Source organism: Chrysemys picta, chromosome 4 (genome assembly GCF_011386835.1).
Source record: "Chrysemys picta bellii isolate R12L10 chromosome 4, ASM1138683v2, whole genome shotgun sequence".
In the NCBI taxonomy this organism is placed as follows: domain Eukaryota; kingdom Metazoa; phylum Chordata; order Testudines; family Emydidae; genus Chrysemys; species Chrysemys picta.
Genome location: NC_088794.1, coordinates 111327758 through 111345647, shown reverse-complemented (window position 1 = coordinate 111345647; position 17890 = coordinate 111327758). Strand labels below are relative to the sequence as shown.

General features: G+C 43.3%; 1 protein-coding gene across 6 annotated transcripts in view; it reads right to left on the bottom strand.

Annotated features, from left to right (window-relative positions):
* TTC6 (tetratricopeptide repeat domain 6) overlaps window positions 1-17890 on the bottom strand; it is a 141352-nt gene that overhangs the window by 44807 nt on the left and 78655 nt on the right. For all 6 annotated transcript variants that reach the window (XM_005301543.5, XM_005301542.4, XM_042858491.2 and 3 more), the window contains 3 exons: window positions 16497-16633; window positions 7027-7196; window positions 5619-5739 (listed from right to left, as the gene is read on the bottom strand). In XM_005301543.5, coding sequence (XP_005301600.2) covers window positions 5619-5739; window positions 7027-7196; window positions 16497-16633 — 428 coding nt within the window. The remainder of the gene's footprint in view (window positions 1-5618; window positions 5740-7026; window positions 7197-16496; window positions 16634-17890) is intronic.

Genomic DNA, 17890 nt, shown 5'->3' with positions numbered 1-17890 from the left:
CCTAGATCCCTGTCTGTCTGGTTTCAAGGCTGAATTTAGTACAGAGGGTTCATTAGTTTCTTTGGTTGTTATTTTTTTGCCACCACGTCTCCATTCTGATGTTATTCTATCAGCTGCCTTTGATGCTATAGACCATGAAGTGCCACTGCCCCCCTGGGGTATTGTGAAGGGGTTGACTCACCACTGGCACCACCTTGTGGCTGGGCATGGCATAGCAGCTCACTCCCCACTGGGCGTCTCCTGCCAATGGCTGCTCCGCCTCTTGGTGGCCTGCTTCTTCCTGTGACTTGGCCCTCCAGTCAGATCACTTTAAAGTCTCTCTCTTTCCCAGGTAGTCCATGAACAAAAAGTCAGGGGAATTAATAAGAAATAGAGGGGAATGATTCCCTCTCAGGATGCGTCAGAATCTGGCCCTTCTTTCCCTCAGGGAGTGGCCTTCAGGCAAGTGGTCATCTGGGAAACTCCTGCCTTCAGTCAGCCCTTTCCTCAGCAGCTGAAAAAGGCTGAAGGTCTACTGTCTTCCCTGGTCCGCCAACATGTGAGCTGCTCTGTTCCCCTTTTAAGCTCCTCCTCCAACCTATGCATGCCTTGCAAGTGTGATAGGACTGAACTGTCTAGGCCCAGAGCAGCTCCTTAGCCCCTTGTTGTCCAGTATGGAGTTTGTATACCTCATCGCATACCCTCCAACTCCAGATGGTATCTGGAGAACCAGAGCCAGCGGACTGTCTCCGGTGCCCCCAACTCCAGGGGGACAAAAATCAGCATTTTGGTGAGCTCTTCTCACTCTGTGCTTGCAGTTCAGATAGAGTACAGGGTGTTCCTCTCCATTTGTTTCCTGGGACAACATTTTGCTTAGTCTCACTTCTGAGGCATCGATTTGCAAAATGAATTCTTTTGAAGAAGTCAACACTGAGCAACGCAGGCTCTTTGAAGAGGTGGTTTTTCAACTTCTGAAAGGCTTTTTCACAGGCCTCAGACCAGTGAACCTTCTTGGGGCTACTGTCCTAATTAGGTCTGTGAGCTGGGCTGCTATGATCGAAAACTTGGTACAAATCGGCGGTAGTAACCTGACAGTGCCAAAAATCTTTGGACTTGTTTCTTCATGGTTGGGATAGGGCATGCTTTGAAGCCTGGACTTTGTCCAAGAGAGGCTGGATCTGGCCCTTCCCCAAAGTATATCCCAGGTAGGTTGTCTCTTCTTTTCCAATCTTAGACTTGGCTGGGTTTGCAGTTAGCCCAGCCTCCCATAGGAACCACAGTACAGAGGCGACTTGAGCTAGATGCTCCTCCCAATCTCAGCTGTGGATGTCCACATCATCTAAATAGGCTACTACATATGAGCCAGGTGGTTGAAGAAGTTGATCCATGAGCAATTGAAACATTTTTGGGGCACCATAGCGGCCAAAAGTATAGTCCTAAAATTACTGAAGCCGTACAGCATGGCGAAGGCATTTTTGTCCCATGATTCTGGTGAAGTGGGATCTGCCACCATCCCTTGGTTAGGTCTAACAAGGTGATATATCAGGCCTCACCCAGTTGGTCTATTATTTCATCAACTCAGGGCATGGAGTAGGCATCAAATTTGGAGACAGCATTGACCTTTCTAAAATCTATACAAAACCAGATAATGCTGTCCAGCATTCAAGCTTTGGTACAGCTGCTGAGGGATTCTTCAGTGATCCCTGGTTCCAACATTGCATGGACCTTTTGCCAAATGGCCTCATGTATTTTTGGGGAGAGTGGTCATGGGTTCTCCCAGAGAAGTTGCCCAGGCTCTGTCTGGATATGGTGCATGAAATGAATCCACCCCAGCTGGGAGATAAACACTGTCAAGAAAGCTTTTACTAGGCTTCTTACTTGTACCCTCTGTTCCAGACAGAGGTGTTCCCCCACCTGTATATTGTCTGGGATCAGTGAGGTGGACCACTTGGGGCCCCAGCTCAGGCTCAGGGGGATAAGGAGTGATAAATAAGCTCTCCCACTCCTTCCATGTCTTCAGAATATGGTATCCTCTTGTCAGGTTGCCTGATTTAGTAGTTAACTGGCCCAACTTTGTGGACTACTTCATATGGCCCTTCCCATTTAGCAAGTAAGTTGGACTCTGCATTCGGGAGTAGAAGTACCCAATCACCCAGATTAAATATGCATTCCTTTGTTATAGGCTTGCTCCTGGGTCCATTGAGCACTGAGGAGGTTTTCTTCTGCAAAGGTCCATTGGGTTTCAAGCCTCTCCCAGAACTTCCAGTATGTACTATATAACATTCTCCACCTTAGCAGCCTGCTCCTCCCCATATCTCATGGACTAGGTCAAGAATTCCCAGAGGTTGTCTCCCATATAAGAGTTCAAATGGGAAGAACCCAGTAGATGATTGTGGAACTTCTCAAACAGCAAATAGGGGAGAAATCAGCTGATCCTAGTGATGGGGGTCCTGAGCAATAAACTTCTTTAACATCCTTTTCAGGATCTAGCTAAATCATTTAACCAGCACTTGCGGATTGTAATCAGAGGTCCATAATCTTTATTTTTAGTAGACCACACACCTTCTTCTGAAGCTGAGATGTAAAATTGGTGCCTTGATCAATGAGGATCTTCTCAGGTATCCCTTCTTTGGCAAAGACAATTAAGCAGCTCCGCTGCATTAGTCTTTGCATTAGGGCTGTGCAGTGGGATTTCTTTGGGATAGTGGATGGCGTAATCAACTATAATTAATACATGTTTATACCCAGCTCACTTTTTTTTCAAAGCACCCGCTGAGGTCCATCTTATCCTGTTGAACAGGATGCCTACTATGTGGTGTCAGGATGTGGTCTCAAACCCTGGTCCTGAACCTAGATCCACTGGGGAAGTGATCTTGGCTGTTGCGCCATGCCAACTCATCCAATTATCAGGGAATTCGCGGACTTGGGTGGACCAGCTATCAGGATTCTGCAACCTGCTTCCTGACTGGCCATATCATCTTGACCCGGATTGGTTGGTGACCATATATAAACTTCCTGCTTCCTTTCTAGCCTTCTCTGAGCAACAAGCCATTGTCCGCTAGTTGCTCCTTGGACTCTGCCTTTCTGCCTCACCTGACCCTGCCTTGCTGCATTGCCTGACCTGAGTGATCCCTATGCATGACACCCAGAGACCTAGCAATTGGCGTCATAATGCTATGGTAGGTCCCCTGCAACTCTGGAGCAAGATGATAAAATCTTAGATTTTCTGAAATCTTTCTAATGATGAGTAGATCCTTGCTACCAAGGTGTCTATTTCTATCCCCAGATGGGTTATTCTGGTGAATGGAACCAGGGAGCTTTTCTTGGCACTAATGATTAAGCCATGCTCCAGGAGGAGATTCAACATCCAAGATGTGACACAGTGTGTTGCTAATTGCGATGGAGCTCTGATCAGAATGTCATCCAGGAAAGGGTACAGGTGGGTCTATCACCTGAGTCTGGCTACTATTCCTACAAACATCTTTCATAAAATAACCAGGGGAGCCAAGGACAGGCTGAATGGAAGTGTTCAGTACATTTCTTACCATAAGCAAACCTCAGAAGTATGAGGAGACATGATCTGATGGAGATATGCATCCGTTAGATCTACTGAAGTCAAGAAGTCCCACTGAGACAGGGATGACACCACAGAGGCCAGTGTCTTCATCTGAAACTTAATTTTCTTCATCCACTTGTTAAGCCTTTTGAGGTCAGCAATAGCTTTGATACTAGTCCCCTACCTCTGCCCCCATCCTGTGCATTTCTGCACAATTAAAAAGATGTAGTAGAACCCAGAGTATATAGCTGCCAGGGATGCTTGGAGAGTGGTGGAAGAGGCTTCAAAATCCTTTCTGAGAGTAGCCTCCATCTTTCTAACCATGGAGTCCTTAGTGTAGACTCCATATCTCTGGTGAAGGATGCTACAATGGCGTCTACCTTTGGTAAGTCAGCAACAGAGCCCTTTGTTTCTTGAATGTTATATAGCCTGAGGTGACTCTTGTTAATGTCTTATCAGGCTTGTTCCACTCATCACTAATCACTTCCCTGAAGAAAAAGTATTGCTGCCTCAGGGGAAGATTTTGAGGGGAGAAACTTACTCAGGCTTACCCACAGGAGCCTTCTCCGGTTGCATTTGAAGCCTGGAAACAATCTGATTGCACATAGTTTGAGATGTCTTGGAGGGGGAAAAAAATCTTTCCTGCATTTTCCCCCCATCCTGTTTCAATTCAGAGTCAGACAGCTTACCTTCCTTGGTGGAGGATGAGGAGGAAGAGGAGCCAGAGGATTCATACTTCCTGACTTTCTGTGCTTTTTCTTTCCCTTTTTGTTCCTTTTTAATTTTTTTTTAACCTTTTTTGTGCACTTTGGGATTATAGAAGCCCTGCTGCAGCTCTGATGAGGCCTTTTGCCGTTTGCCTTTCTTAGTGCCTGGAGCCCCTTCAAGAGGTCCGTCTCAGAATCCTCCCTACTGTGTCCAACCCCCCGGGAGGGGGAAACTCCTCAGTCAGAGCCTTCTGGGTCATCTTGGGAGGGAGTGGGGCTGATTAGAAGGCCTGTTTCTTTCCTCAGGGTGCTTGGGACCCACTTTACAACTTGGGGGATCTGTCCCCTCTTTGTTGTGCAGGGGTCCCTTGGGACTTACCCCCTTTGTTGAGTGGTCTGGGTCCTCCTTGCTTTTAGAGCTTCTCCCTGCTCTGCACTGGGGTTCCTGGTCCATTTTCCTGCAATGGAGTCATGGCTGCCTTGATGAGCTGGGGACCCTACCTGCCTGTCTGACTCGTAGCCCTGAATCCTAACAGAGATAGGGACAGAAGGCTGGGTGCAGGGTGGGCACCACTCACCCTGCCTTACAAACAGAGCACTGTTTGGATTTAACCCTGTGCTTTCTTGGCTGCTCGCCACACCTGCAAGGAACAGAGGAGCCAGCCGTGAGACACTGAAGCGGAGGCTCAGAGAGAGTTAAACCCCTCAGGTGTTAACTGACCCAGGGAGGGGGAGGAATGTTGGAGTGGGAGACTGCTGTCATCCCTGCCCAAAATCTGGGTAGAAACAGCTCAAATTGCAAGGTAAGAGCAGGAGCAACAGAAACTGCCACTGTCTGTTGGCATGGAGCCAGAGACTCTGGCAGCAAGCAGGAGCAGAGGGATGTGGAGCCAAAACACTGATCTGTCTCTGTGAAGCTGCAGACAGAGGTGAGAAGCTCAGATGCCCAGAATTGTGGGAGATGGTGGGATGCAGAAAATATGTATAGTTTTCCAACAAATAAGAGGAAGAATAATATTGCTTAAGGCACTGCACTGGGATGCAGGAGACCCTATTTAATTTTCAGCTGTGGCACAACATTCTCATGTGATCTCTGGCAAGTCAATGAGGGTGGAATTTTCAAAAGGTGCCCTTAAGTCACTTAGACACTTTTGAAAATCCCACTCTTAATCTCTCTGCTCAGTTCCCTATCTCTAACATAGGAATAATAATGCTTTCCTGTTTCATAAAGGATAAATTCATAAATGTTTGTAAGTCTACATTGATAGGGGTCATAGCAGTACTTAGACAGACAGACATAGATTGATGGATATGAACATAAGTTTTCCCCCTTAGCTAATTCAAAGTGGTATACTCTATATTAAAAGTCCAATCACCTGTCCAGAGCCAGCGCATTTTCAAAGTCACAGATTGCTAGTGACCATTGACATTGTTCTGAATATAAGATCCCACGGTGAATGAAAGAACTGAGATTTTCAAAAGAGTCATTGAGGAGCACTGGGGGAAAAAATATATTTTAATTGTAACTTTTCAATATTCACATTTGAATTTTAATTGTTTATTATATAGCTTATCTGCATATTACTTTTATTCTAGCTTTCTTAGTGTTATATTTAATATCATAAGTGAAATATAAACTAACTGGTGGGACCACCATGCAAAGAAACCAGTTTATGTACCATGGAAAATGGTATGTATAAAATGGAGCAAGTACATACAAGTATATAATTATAATTCTTTATTACTTCTACTCTCAAATGATTAAAATAAAACAAAGGGGGAATTTGGAAACAGTGGGAAATAACTGAAAATGGCTAACAGCCAATATCCAATACTAACACTAAATTAATACAAATTAAAAGGGACAAAGTGCAGAGTGAATACTGCGTCCCTGACCATCTTCGTTTACAGCCATTGACTGACCTATCCTCCAGGAACTTTTCTAATTCTTTTTTGAACCCAGTTATGCTTTTGGCCTTCACAACAACCCCTGGCAACAAGTTCCACAGGTTGACTGTGCATTGTATGAAGATGTACTTCTTTATGTTTGTTTTAAACCTGCTGCTATTAATTTCATCGTGACCCCTAGTTCTTGTGTTATGTGAAGGAGAAAATAATACTTCCCTATTCTCTTTCTCCATACCATTCAAGATTTTATAAATCTCTGTAATGTCACCCTTTGAGTCATCCCTGAAGCAGTTCTATACCCCTAATCATTTTTGTTGCCCTTCTCAGTACTTTTTCCAATTCTAACGTATCTTTTTTGAGATGGGGAAACCAGAACTGCACACAGTATTCAAGGTGTGGGCATACCATGGATTTACATAGTGGCAGTATGATATTTTCTGTCTTACTATCTATCCCTTTCCTAATGGTTCCTAACATTCTGTTAGCTTTTTTTGACTGCCACTTCACACTGAGCAGATATTTTCAGAGAACTATCCACGATAGTTCCAAGATCTTTCTTGAGTGATAATGGCTAAATTTAGACCCCATCATTTTGTATGTTTAGTTGGGATTATTTTTCCCATATGCATTACTTTGCACTTATCAACAGTGAATTTCATCTGCCATTTTCTTGCCCAATCACCCAGTTTTGTGAGATGCCTTTGTAACTCTTTGCAGTTAGTTTTGGACTTAACTATTTTGACTAATTTTGTATCGTCTGCAAATTTTGCCACTTCACTGTTCACCCACTTTTCCAGCTCATTTATGAATATGTTGAACAGCACTGGTACCAGTACAGAACTTCTCCCTTTCAGTATTGACACTAGGAAATAATACCAGAAACACTGAAGTCCTGCAGAGCTTTCTTTGGATCAATCTTTCGCAGTATGCAACCTCTGCAATAGAATGCTAACCAATTAGAAGGGTCTAGATGAACTGCAGCAGAAAAGTCTTCGGTTGCATTTTTATACTGCTGTCGTTTAGCATATGTTCTTCCTCGATATATCCTAGTACAGAGAAAATAATTTTTTTTTATTTACAATTTTCCATACAAAAATTATACTTACAGAATGAAGCCATATGAAGCTATCTACAATATGAATATTTGGATCATCTTAGCATTAATAGTACTTAATTTGTTTCTTTGCTGCATAGTCTCAAAGTAATTATCTGAAGAAAAAGTCAAAGGATAGAATAAGTGTTAATGGTACTTTTAGTGGTAGTAAGAGTTTTCTTTCTTTTGTCAGAAGCATTTTCTTTCTTGTTTAAATCAGTAGTGACAAAACAACTCTGAAAGGTTCAAATCCTGCCTATGGATTCATATGGGCAGACTACTGCACCAGCACAAAGCCCCACTGAAGTCGATGGGGCTCTGCATAACGGACCTTTGCACCTGCATGGAGCTTCACATGGGGCTCTGTGTGAGTGCAGCTGAACACTTGTGCAGAGCAATTTGCAGGATCAGACCCATACAGACTTACTCAGTTCACACTGATTTAAAAGAAAAGAAATGGAGCTCTGCTTACTACCACTAAAACTGCCTATAAACATTTATTGTCATTCAATATTTCCTTCAGGTAATCCAGTTTACAGAATTGGTACCCATCGATGCCTCTTAATTTCACAATATTACTACCTAACTTCAATTAACTAGCAACATACTTAAGTAAACTGCAGGCTCAGATGAAACAGAGCTGACTGGAAAGCCCTGCAGTTAAGATTCTTTTGGGGAAGTTTTCCATTGCTATGTCATCCAGTGGGACTTATGCTGCATTCCATAAAACATAATAAAAGTACTTTACTTCTATTCAAAAAGGTCACTTAAAATATGTATTAACCCTGACCTATTAAAAAGACACACAAATTAAGACTGTGTTCCTTTAAAGATTTAACCATGTGTTTAACTTTACGTACATACAGTGAGTTGTCCCACTGAAGTCAATGGGACTAGCTATAGGGCTAAAACTCTCATCTGCCTCTGAACTTCAGGGGCGGGCAGGGCCACCGAGAGCAGGTTCGGGCCCCGGTAAAAAAAAAAATTTCGGGCCCCCCAGCAAGGGCGGACTGGCTAAACAGGGCCAATGAGGGGGAGGGAAGCTGGGCCTTGGACCTCCTTCTGGACCGCCGGGCCCCGATAATTTGTACCAGTTTCCTCCACATCTCGTCGGCCCTGGGGGCAGGGGGAGGATTTCAAGGATCTTTTAGCTCTTGATCCTGCACAGTCTTACTCCAGTGTAAGTTAGAGTTGCTGAAGAGCAACTGTAACTTACATCAGTGGCATAAGGTCTCTCAGTGACCACATGCCAGAGGAGTAATGGGTGTAGGGGACCTCTGCTCTACCATGTCCCCTATGCTGGGGGATGATGAGTGGCTGGTGCAGGAGGCAGCTATGCCCCTTCCACCACTGGAAAACTCCCCTCTGCAGATGGAGAATTCTCTGCTAGACATTTCTTGCCAGCGTATATCCACTTTGGAGAGTCCGCTCCAGAGTGTGAGTGGTACCTAAAAGAGAGCGCAAACTCTATATTGGCAAAAACATATGGCTTATTCCTTAATCCACACAACTCAAACCTCAAATTACCACTACAACTTAGAAACAAAGAAAAAACTTAATTTAATCAAAACTTAGGTTTTGATGCTTCATAAAAAGAAATACTAAAGAACTAAGACCTTAATTCAGCAAAAGCACTAATGCTAGACTTTTCAAGGTAACTTAAGGGAATTAGGTACCCAACTAAGCTGAAAGTACATCCTTAACTTTAACCAGGTGTTTAAATCCATCCCTATTCAGCACTTTAGCATTTGGTTAAATCCAGCTGACTCTGTAGTAACCTCTTTGACTGGATTTAAGCAGATGCTTATGTGCTTTACTGAATCGGGATCCAAAGTCCTTCAAATCACTGGGCACACTCCCTAAGGAACTTCTTAGCCTAGAAGACTTACTTTTCAACTTCTATGACAAATCTCTTTGGAAACTAAATTATTTTTATTATTTAATGCATATTTGTCAATCCTATATTATTATTTGTATTACTGTAAGACCCAGGAGCCACGGTCATGGACCAGGACCCCACTGTGGAAAGCACTGTACAAACATGAAACAAAAAAAACAGTCCCTGCCCCACTGAGTTTACAATCTAAGTCTAAGATAAAAGACAACAGATGGATACAGATAGATGATGGAGTACAAGGAAACAATAAGACAATATGGTCAGCATGGTAGGCTATGGTCTCAGCACACCAGCAGTCAAACCATTGTCTATGTTTTCATAGGTCTCACGGCAAAGGAGAGAGTTAAGGAGGGTGTTGAAGGAGGATCATGAGTTTTTTTGTAGATGTTTACAGCGAGCTTGTCTCAGGCATGAGAGGCAGCATGGGCGAAAGCACAAATGTGCTTATTTGCAAATTTAACAAGTGGCCAATAGAGGCTAACTTCATGGGTCGATCAGAGGTGGGAGTAGACATTTAGATACTGAATGAGTGATGACAGGTAGGGTGGAGATAGCTCACTAAAGGTCTTGACAGTGAAGACAAGAAGCTTCTGTTTGAAACAAAGAAGAGGGAGGTAGTGAAGAGATTCAAAGAGGGGGGACATAAATAAAGTGATGGGCTTGGGAAAGGATTTTGCAGCAGTATTCTAAATGGATATCAGCGGGGAAGACTGTATTTGTCATGGCCAGAAAAAAGGTTGTTGCAGTAACTGAGACAAGACAATGAGAGCCGGGACAAGTTTTAGCTGTGTGGATGGACAGAAAAGGCCACATCTTAGAGAAGTTATTCAGAAAGAAAAAACTGTTACTCACATTTTCTTAACTGGTGTTTGAGATGTGTTGCATATGTCCATTACACTGTAGGTGTGTTTGTGTCCCATGCACCAGTGCCAGAGAATTTTCCCTATCAATACCCATAGGGTCAACCCCATGAACAGCTGAGCTCCTCGTGCTCCAAAGCGAGGATATAAAGGGCAGAGCTGCCTCACCCTGCCCCTTCTTCAGATCTTTCACACTGAAAGCTGATGATAAATGCTAGGGCTGTCAAGCGATTAAAAAAATTTATCGCGATTAATTGCACTGTTAAAGAATAATAAAATACCATTTATTTAAATATTTTTGGATGTTTTCTACATTTTAAAATATATTGATTTCAATTACAACACAGAATACGTTTACAGTGCTCACTTTATATTTATTTTTGATTATGAATATTTGCACTGTAAAAAAAGAGGACATGTTTCTATGACGATGACGCTTGTTAAAAAAATAATGCATTAATTAAATTTGTGACTGAACTCCTTGGGGGAGAATTATATGTCCCCTGATCTGTTTTTACCTACATTCTGCCATATATTTCATGTTATAGCAGTCTTGGATGATGACCCAGCACATGTTGTTCATTTTAAGAACACTTTCACTGCAGTTTTCACAAAACACAGAGAAGGTACCAATGTGAAATTTCTAAAGATAGTTACAGCACTCGACCCAAGCTTTAAGAATCTGAAGTGCCTTCCAACATCTGAGAGGGATGAAGTGTGGAGCATGCTTTCAGAAGTCTTAAAAGAACACTCTGATGCGGAAACTACTGAACCCACAGCACCAAAAAAGAAAATCACCTTTTGCTGGTGGCATCTGACTCAGATAATGAAAATGAACATGCGTCAGTCTGCACTGCTTTGGATCATTATTGAACAGAACTTGTCATCAGCATGGACGCATGTCCCCTAGAATGGTGGTTGAAGCATGAAGAGACATATGAATCTTTAGTGCATCTGGCATGTAAATATCTTGCAACGCCAGCTACAACAGTGCCATGCAAACCCCTGTTCTCACTTTCAGGTCACATTGTAAACAAGAAGCGGGCAGCATTATCTCCTGCAAATGTAAACAAACTTGTTTCTCTGAGCGAATGGCTGAACAAGAAGTAGGACTGAGTGGACTTGTAGGCTCTAAAATTTTACATTGTTTTATTTTGAATGCAGGTTTTTTTTACATAATTCTACATTTGTAAGTTCAACTTTCATGATAAAGATATTGCACTACAGTACTTGTATTAGGTGAATTGAAAAATACTATTTCTTTTGTTTACAAATATATGCACTGTAAAAATGATAATCAAAAATATACACTTTGATTTCAGTTACAACACCAAATACAATACAATACATAAAAATGTAGAAAAACATCCAAAATATTTAATAAATTTCAATTGGTATTCTATTGTTTAACAGTGCGATTAAAACTGTGATTCATCGTGATTAATTTTTTTGAGTTATTCACAGGAGTTAACTGCGATTAACAGACAGCCCTAGCAGACTTCAATGCATTGGGAAAGGAAGGTAGGTCGTGTAATGGAGATATGCAACACATCTTTAAGAACAACAGGTACAAGAAGATGAGTAACCATTTTTTCTTCAAGTGCTTGCGTATGTCCATTACACTGTAATTGACACCCAAGCTGTTATTCCAAGTGGCGGGACTCGGAGTCTCGTCACAGAAGGGAATGTAGGATTGCTTTCCCTACATTTGAATCTTCCTTTGATGCAGTGGACAGTGACTAATGTCTGGTAAATGTATGAACGGAAAACCACATCGCTACCCTGCAGACGTCCTTAATTGGAACATGTGCCACAAACACTGCCAAGGCCAAATGTTGTCTGGTCAAATGTGCTGTGAGCCTGTCTGTAGGCATGACCGCTTTGATAGCATAACATACTAAAATGCAGCTGGTGATCCATTTTGAGAGTCCCTGAATTGTGGTTCACTGCCCTTTCATACATTCTGCCTAAGAAACAAAGAGCTGGGAAGAAACTCATGAAGGCTTTGTCCCACTGAGGTTAAAAAAAAAAAAAAAAAAAAAAAGAGTTCGACAAACATCCAGGGAGTGTAGTCTTCACTTGAACTTGCGTGTATGTGGCTTTGGGAAGAAAACTGGTGGGTGTATAGATTGATTCAGATGGAAATCAGATACCACTTTTGAGAGAAATTTAGGGTGCAGTCTAAGCTGAAGTTTGTCCTTGTAGAAAACTGTGTATGGTGGATCAGTGACCAATGTACTTAGTCCTCCCACTCTCACAGACACTAAGAAAGCTACCTTCAATAATGGTTGTGGAAGTGAACATGATATTAAAGGCTTGAAAATAGAATCCATCAAAGCATACTACACTGGAAGGAGTTGGGTCCCTGTTAGATGGAAAAAATCTATGTAGACCTTACAGGACTCTGCTCATGATATGATGAATATAAAGTCTTACCATCTGTGCAAGGGTGGAATGCTGAAATGGCTGCAAAACACATCCTAATGGAGCTAATGAAGTTAGACCTGACTTCTTAAGTTGCAAGAGACAGTCCAGTATTGTTTGAATATTCGTCTGAGTGGGGAGACGCATTAAGTAACTCCTGTGGAAGATTTTGTGCTGTTAAGAATATTCTGGACTGCCACTGAGCAATGTGCCTCTTCTGCATTCAACTATTGACATGCAGCACTTCAGGACTTGGGTGCAGCACCCGACAACGGTTCTGTGTTATGAGGCTGGTTATCAGTAGCAGCATGGGCTCCTGAGTGGGCAGTTTGTGGAGCTCTGAACAGCAAATCTGTCTTGGCCAGGCTGGAGTTTTAAGGCTCATTCTGTCATGATCTTTCTTGAGCTTGAGAATTATGCTGCGAATCAGCAGTACTGCAGGGAATCAGAGGTGGGTATGCATACAGCAGACTCCTGTCCCATGGAAACAGAGAAGCATCTGATATTGATCCGGGGCTGTCACCTGCTTTGTAATAGAACCAGGGGCACTTCCTGTTCTGCCAAGTCACAAACAAATCCACCAACAGAAAAAACCTTGTGTGGAACAACCAAGCTAGAATGTTTGTGTTGAGAGACGATTTGTGGTCTAAACTGAAAGAGCTGCTCCGATGATCCACTAGACCATTCTGAACCCCCAGCAAGCGAGATGCCCTGAGAGTGTCTGAGCTCCAAATGCACGTTACACAATTTTACTGCTTCCTGACAAAGGCTGTTTGAGCTGGCACCCCCTGGCTTGTTCACATAATACACTACTGTGGCGTTGTCAGTGAGCACTTGGACAGTTTTGCCCTGAATGTGAGGCAGGAACTGCTGATATGCAGGCAAATTTGTGTGCAACTCAAGTATGCTTATGTAACCTGGCCTCGTGGGCAACTCATAAACCTTGAGCCTGATAAATGCCCAGATTTGCACCAAGCCCCATGGCTGAAGCATCTGTTACCAAAGTCTTGGAAGGGAAAGGAGGAGAGAAGGGGACTCCCTTGGCTCATTCACTGAGGTGACAACACCTTGTCAGGAACGCATACCAGCTTATCTAGATAGTGAATCTGAGGATAATAAACTGACTTGAGCCATGCCTGCAGTGCTCTGAGGGGGGTCACACATATACATGAAGCCATGTGACCTAAGAGCCTGAAGCAATTCCTCACAGGATGGTCCTTGTGGGATGCTCAGAGGTCCCATAGAGTCTGAAATCTGGAAAGAGACAGAAACACCTTGACAGAAGTCAAATCCAGGACTGCCCAATGAATTCTACCTGTGCAAAGACAAATATCAACTTTTCTTTGTTTAATTTCAAGTCCAGGATGTTGAACAGACACAGAGTTTGATGGACCACAGCATGTACCTGGCATCTGAAGCAGTCCCAAATCAACAAGTTGTCCAGGTAAGGATAACAGTGATGTCTCTTCCATGAAGACAGTCTGTAACTACAGCCATGAATTTCATAAAGACCCTCGATGCTGACGACATGCTGAAGGGTAAGACCGTGAACTGGTAATGGTCATCTCCTACGACAAACTCAAACTTCCTGTGGTCAGGATGAATCTCCACATGGAAGCAGGGATCCTGTAAGTCAAGGGCAGCATACCAGTCTCCCAGATCTACGGCGGGGATAATCATAGCCAAGGATGCCATACAGAATCTTATCTTCCCGATGTATTTGTTGTGCTTTCAAAGGTCTAGGATGGGTCTGAGAGTTCTTTAGTGTGTGCAACACCTCATCTGTATTAGGTGAGAACAATGCACATTCCTTCAAGAGGAGTCCTCAATTGTCTGTGGCACCTGCACGGGAATCCCCAAGGACTCCAACCAGGAAGAACAGTACATAGTGACTGCTATAGCCCTGGCTGTGGAATCCGCCGCGTCCAAAGAAGCCTGAAGAGCTGATTGAGAGACAAAGTGGCTCTCAACAACGAGAGATTGAAATTGTTCTCTGGAATCTTCCAGCAGCTTGCTCACAAACTGAGATATTGCCTCCCAGTTAGAGAAGTCAGATCTCCACAACAGAGCATAGTGATTGACAATATCGAGGTGTGAACCTGCCATAAAATAAATTTTACTTCCAGAAAGATTGAGCTTTCTGGCATTTTTGTATTTGGGGGTAGCCTTGGCCTGGTCCTGCCAGTTCTTCTCATTCACCACAGCCACTACCAAAGAGCCAAGTGTGGGATGTAAATAAAACTGTTCAAACCACTGGGTCAGAACCTGGTATTTACATTCCATTCATTTGGCCATGGGGGAAAAGGAGGAAGGGGTTTGCCAGAGTGTTTTAGCTAGCTGCATAATGTCCTCATTGATAGGCAGGACTACCTTTAATACCACATCTTGGCAGCTGTGCCAGTGCTGGATGATGGATTTTGTCCTGAAGCAATGGTGACCGTGGTAACAATGGACATAACAAGTCCCTGCTATGGCCTAAGCCTCTGGTGTAGTGAGTACAGACATGGGTTATTGTCCCGCAATGAGCAGAAATGATTCCTCCATTGCAGCTGGAGAAGTAGCTAATCTCAGTGGTCCCTGGGAAGGCATGGGCGTTGATGGCTCAGGTGTTTCTATATGAGCCAGGACCAGGAAGCAGCGAGCCAAAGGGCAGACTCTACCACTAGTAGAACAATCTTCTTGTTGTGTTTTTGAGGCCAGATCTGCTCTGAGTCTTGGACTTCAAAAAAGACAGTCATGGAGACAGAACTGTCCTGCAGCTCCTGTCTGTGGGCATAGCTGCAGGAGCACTTTGGGAAGGAGTCATCAAAGAACTACCTTTGGGCAACCGAGGAAGTTCCAACACCAGTCTAAGAGCAGTCTTCATGAGGATGTAATGGAGATGTTCCTTCCTCAGCTTCTCTGTCTTAGCCTTGAAATCAGGGCTTTGGAGCAGAGCCTGGAGCTGGAGTGCGGAGCAGCTCTGGAGCAGTAGAGCTCCAGGTTTTTGCCTGGAGCTGGAGCGGAGCCGGAGCATAGCTCCAAAGCCCTGCTTGAAACCACAACAAATAAAGCACTTATCTCTAACATGATCCTTGCCTAAGCACTTGAGACAATGCAAATGAGGGTCTCTGACATATATAGGTTTCTGCAGCCTGAGCAAAGTTAAAAACCCAGGGATCTTGACACAGGCTCCCCTGGTCCCAAGCAGGGACTGGAGGCCCTGCTGACTGGAAAAAAACTATTAAGAACTAAACATTTTTTAAATGAAATAAAAAAATTTAAAAGCATCAAGTGACAAAAAGGAGTACTATTAGGTATTACAGAGTAGACTAAAGTTTTTGTTAACCGGGAACACAGATGCTCTGACCACCAACCATGGATGGTAAGAAGAAACTGAAGGAGCGGCGGGTTGGCTCCGCACTTTATACCCTCGCTTCAAAGAATGAGGAGCTCAGCTGTGAGGGGGGCTGCCCCCATATGTACCACTACCGGAAAAATCTCCAGCAGCTGTTCCTGGGACATGCACACACCTACAGTATAATCATCAATATACAAGCACTTGCAGAAGTATCTGCAAGAATTAGACTTAGCCTGGATGTGAGGACCTAGAAAGAGGCTAGAGTCAACGATGACACCCAGATTACAGGCCTGAGCAATAGGTAGAATTGTGGTGTTCTCCACCGTGGTCAAGAAAGAAGGTAATGGAGAAGGCTTGGGAGTAAAGTTGCCAACTCTGGTTGGACAAATTCCTAGAGATTTCATAACATGACAATCTTTAATTAAAGATTAATCTTTAATTCCTGGAGACTCCAGGACAATCCTGGAGGGTTGGCAACCCTTGGGGGATTAAGAGCTCTGTTTTAGCCATATTGAGTATAAACTGATGGCTAGACATCCACAAGGAGATGTCAGTGAGACAGGCCGAGATTTTAGTTTGGATAGACAGAGACAGGTCTGGAGTAGAGACAGAGATCTGTGAGTCACCTGCATAGAGATGGTAGTTTAATTTGTGTTTGCAGATGAGATGTTACTATATTACTTTTAACCCTATTTTAATAATCGAATAATAATTGCAGACTATATATTTTACCTTGCTTGAACATTGCTGGGATCTTCCTTAATCACAGCTGTAAAATCTTGAAGAGCTATAGTCCAAATTGATTTCTCAAAGAAATGTATTCCATGTTTCATAAGTGCATCTGTTCTTTTTGGATTATACTGAAAACACTACATTGAAAAATTTAAGAAGCACATAATATTTGCACAATAGTTATACTTATTTTCCTATAAATTAAAAATCCGAAATGAAAAGATACCAAAGAATATATACTATTTTTTTTAAAAGTATAAACTATCTTCCATTCTTTTAAACACTTTCCTTGTCCTTTAATTTCCTTTGCCATTCTTTTCCCTTCAGCTGTAAAACTGGAACACATAACCAACTAGGCAAGCTTATAAACTGACTCTTAATTTAGCTATGAATCACTGTCCAGGATAAATTACAGAAAATATGTACTAACTCCATCACACGGAATGATTTGTTTGATTAAAAGGATATAAGTTTCTGAAAGCTATGTGCCAGATAAATCCAAATATTTGTACACTAACTCCTCACTTAAAGTCATCCCAGTTAACGTTGTTTCGTTGTTACATTGCTGATCAATTAGAGAACATGCTCGTTTAATGTTGCGCAATGCTGCCTTATAACGTCGTTTGGCAGCTGCCTGCTTTGTCCAATGCTTGCAGGAAGAACAGCCCATTGGAGCTAGCTGGTGGGGCTTGTAACCAGAGTGGACCGGCAGCCCCCAGCATCTCCCCGCTCCCCTAAGTTCCCTGTATGGCAGCAGCCTAGCAAGCTATCAATTGCCGGGCAGTTCAGCTGTCCCTCCCCCCACTGCCATGTGCTGCTCCTGCCCTCTGGGAGCCTCCTGATTGCTATGGAGGGAGGGGGAGTGGAAGGGGGCTAATGTCAGGGTTTCCCCCTCCCCCCTGCTCCTGCACCCCACTGAGCCCATCTCCATAGAGCGGGGGGCGGGGGAGAGGAACAGGACAGGGCTCAGGACAGAGGCAGCAGCTGCTGTCTCAATTTCCTGATCTACTTAAAAAGGCAGTGTACTTAGAGTGGGGTCAGTATACTTAAAGGGGCAATGTGCATCTCTCTCTCACACGGTGTGTGTCTCTGTCTTGGTCTGCCTTGCTGTCTCCCCTCCCTCCATTCGTGCTGCCTGTAGAGTGTGAGGCTACATTAACAACAATGGGTTAACCCTTGAGGGCTCAGCCAATTGCTAGTTCATCATTTAGCAGTAAGGCATTCCCTGGGAAATATCCCACCCTCTGACTTCACCACCTCAACCAAGCTTCACAATCATCATCACTGTGTACCAGTATTAAACTGTTTGTTTAAAACTTATACTGTGTGTGTATATAATATAGTCTTTTGTCTGGTCAAAGAAATTTCCCTGGAACCTAAGCCCCCTCCTTTCC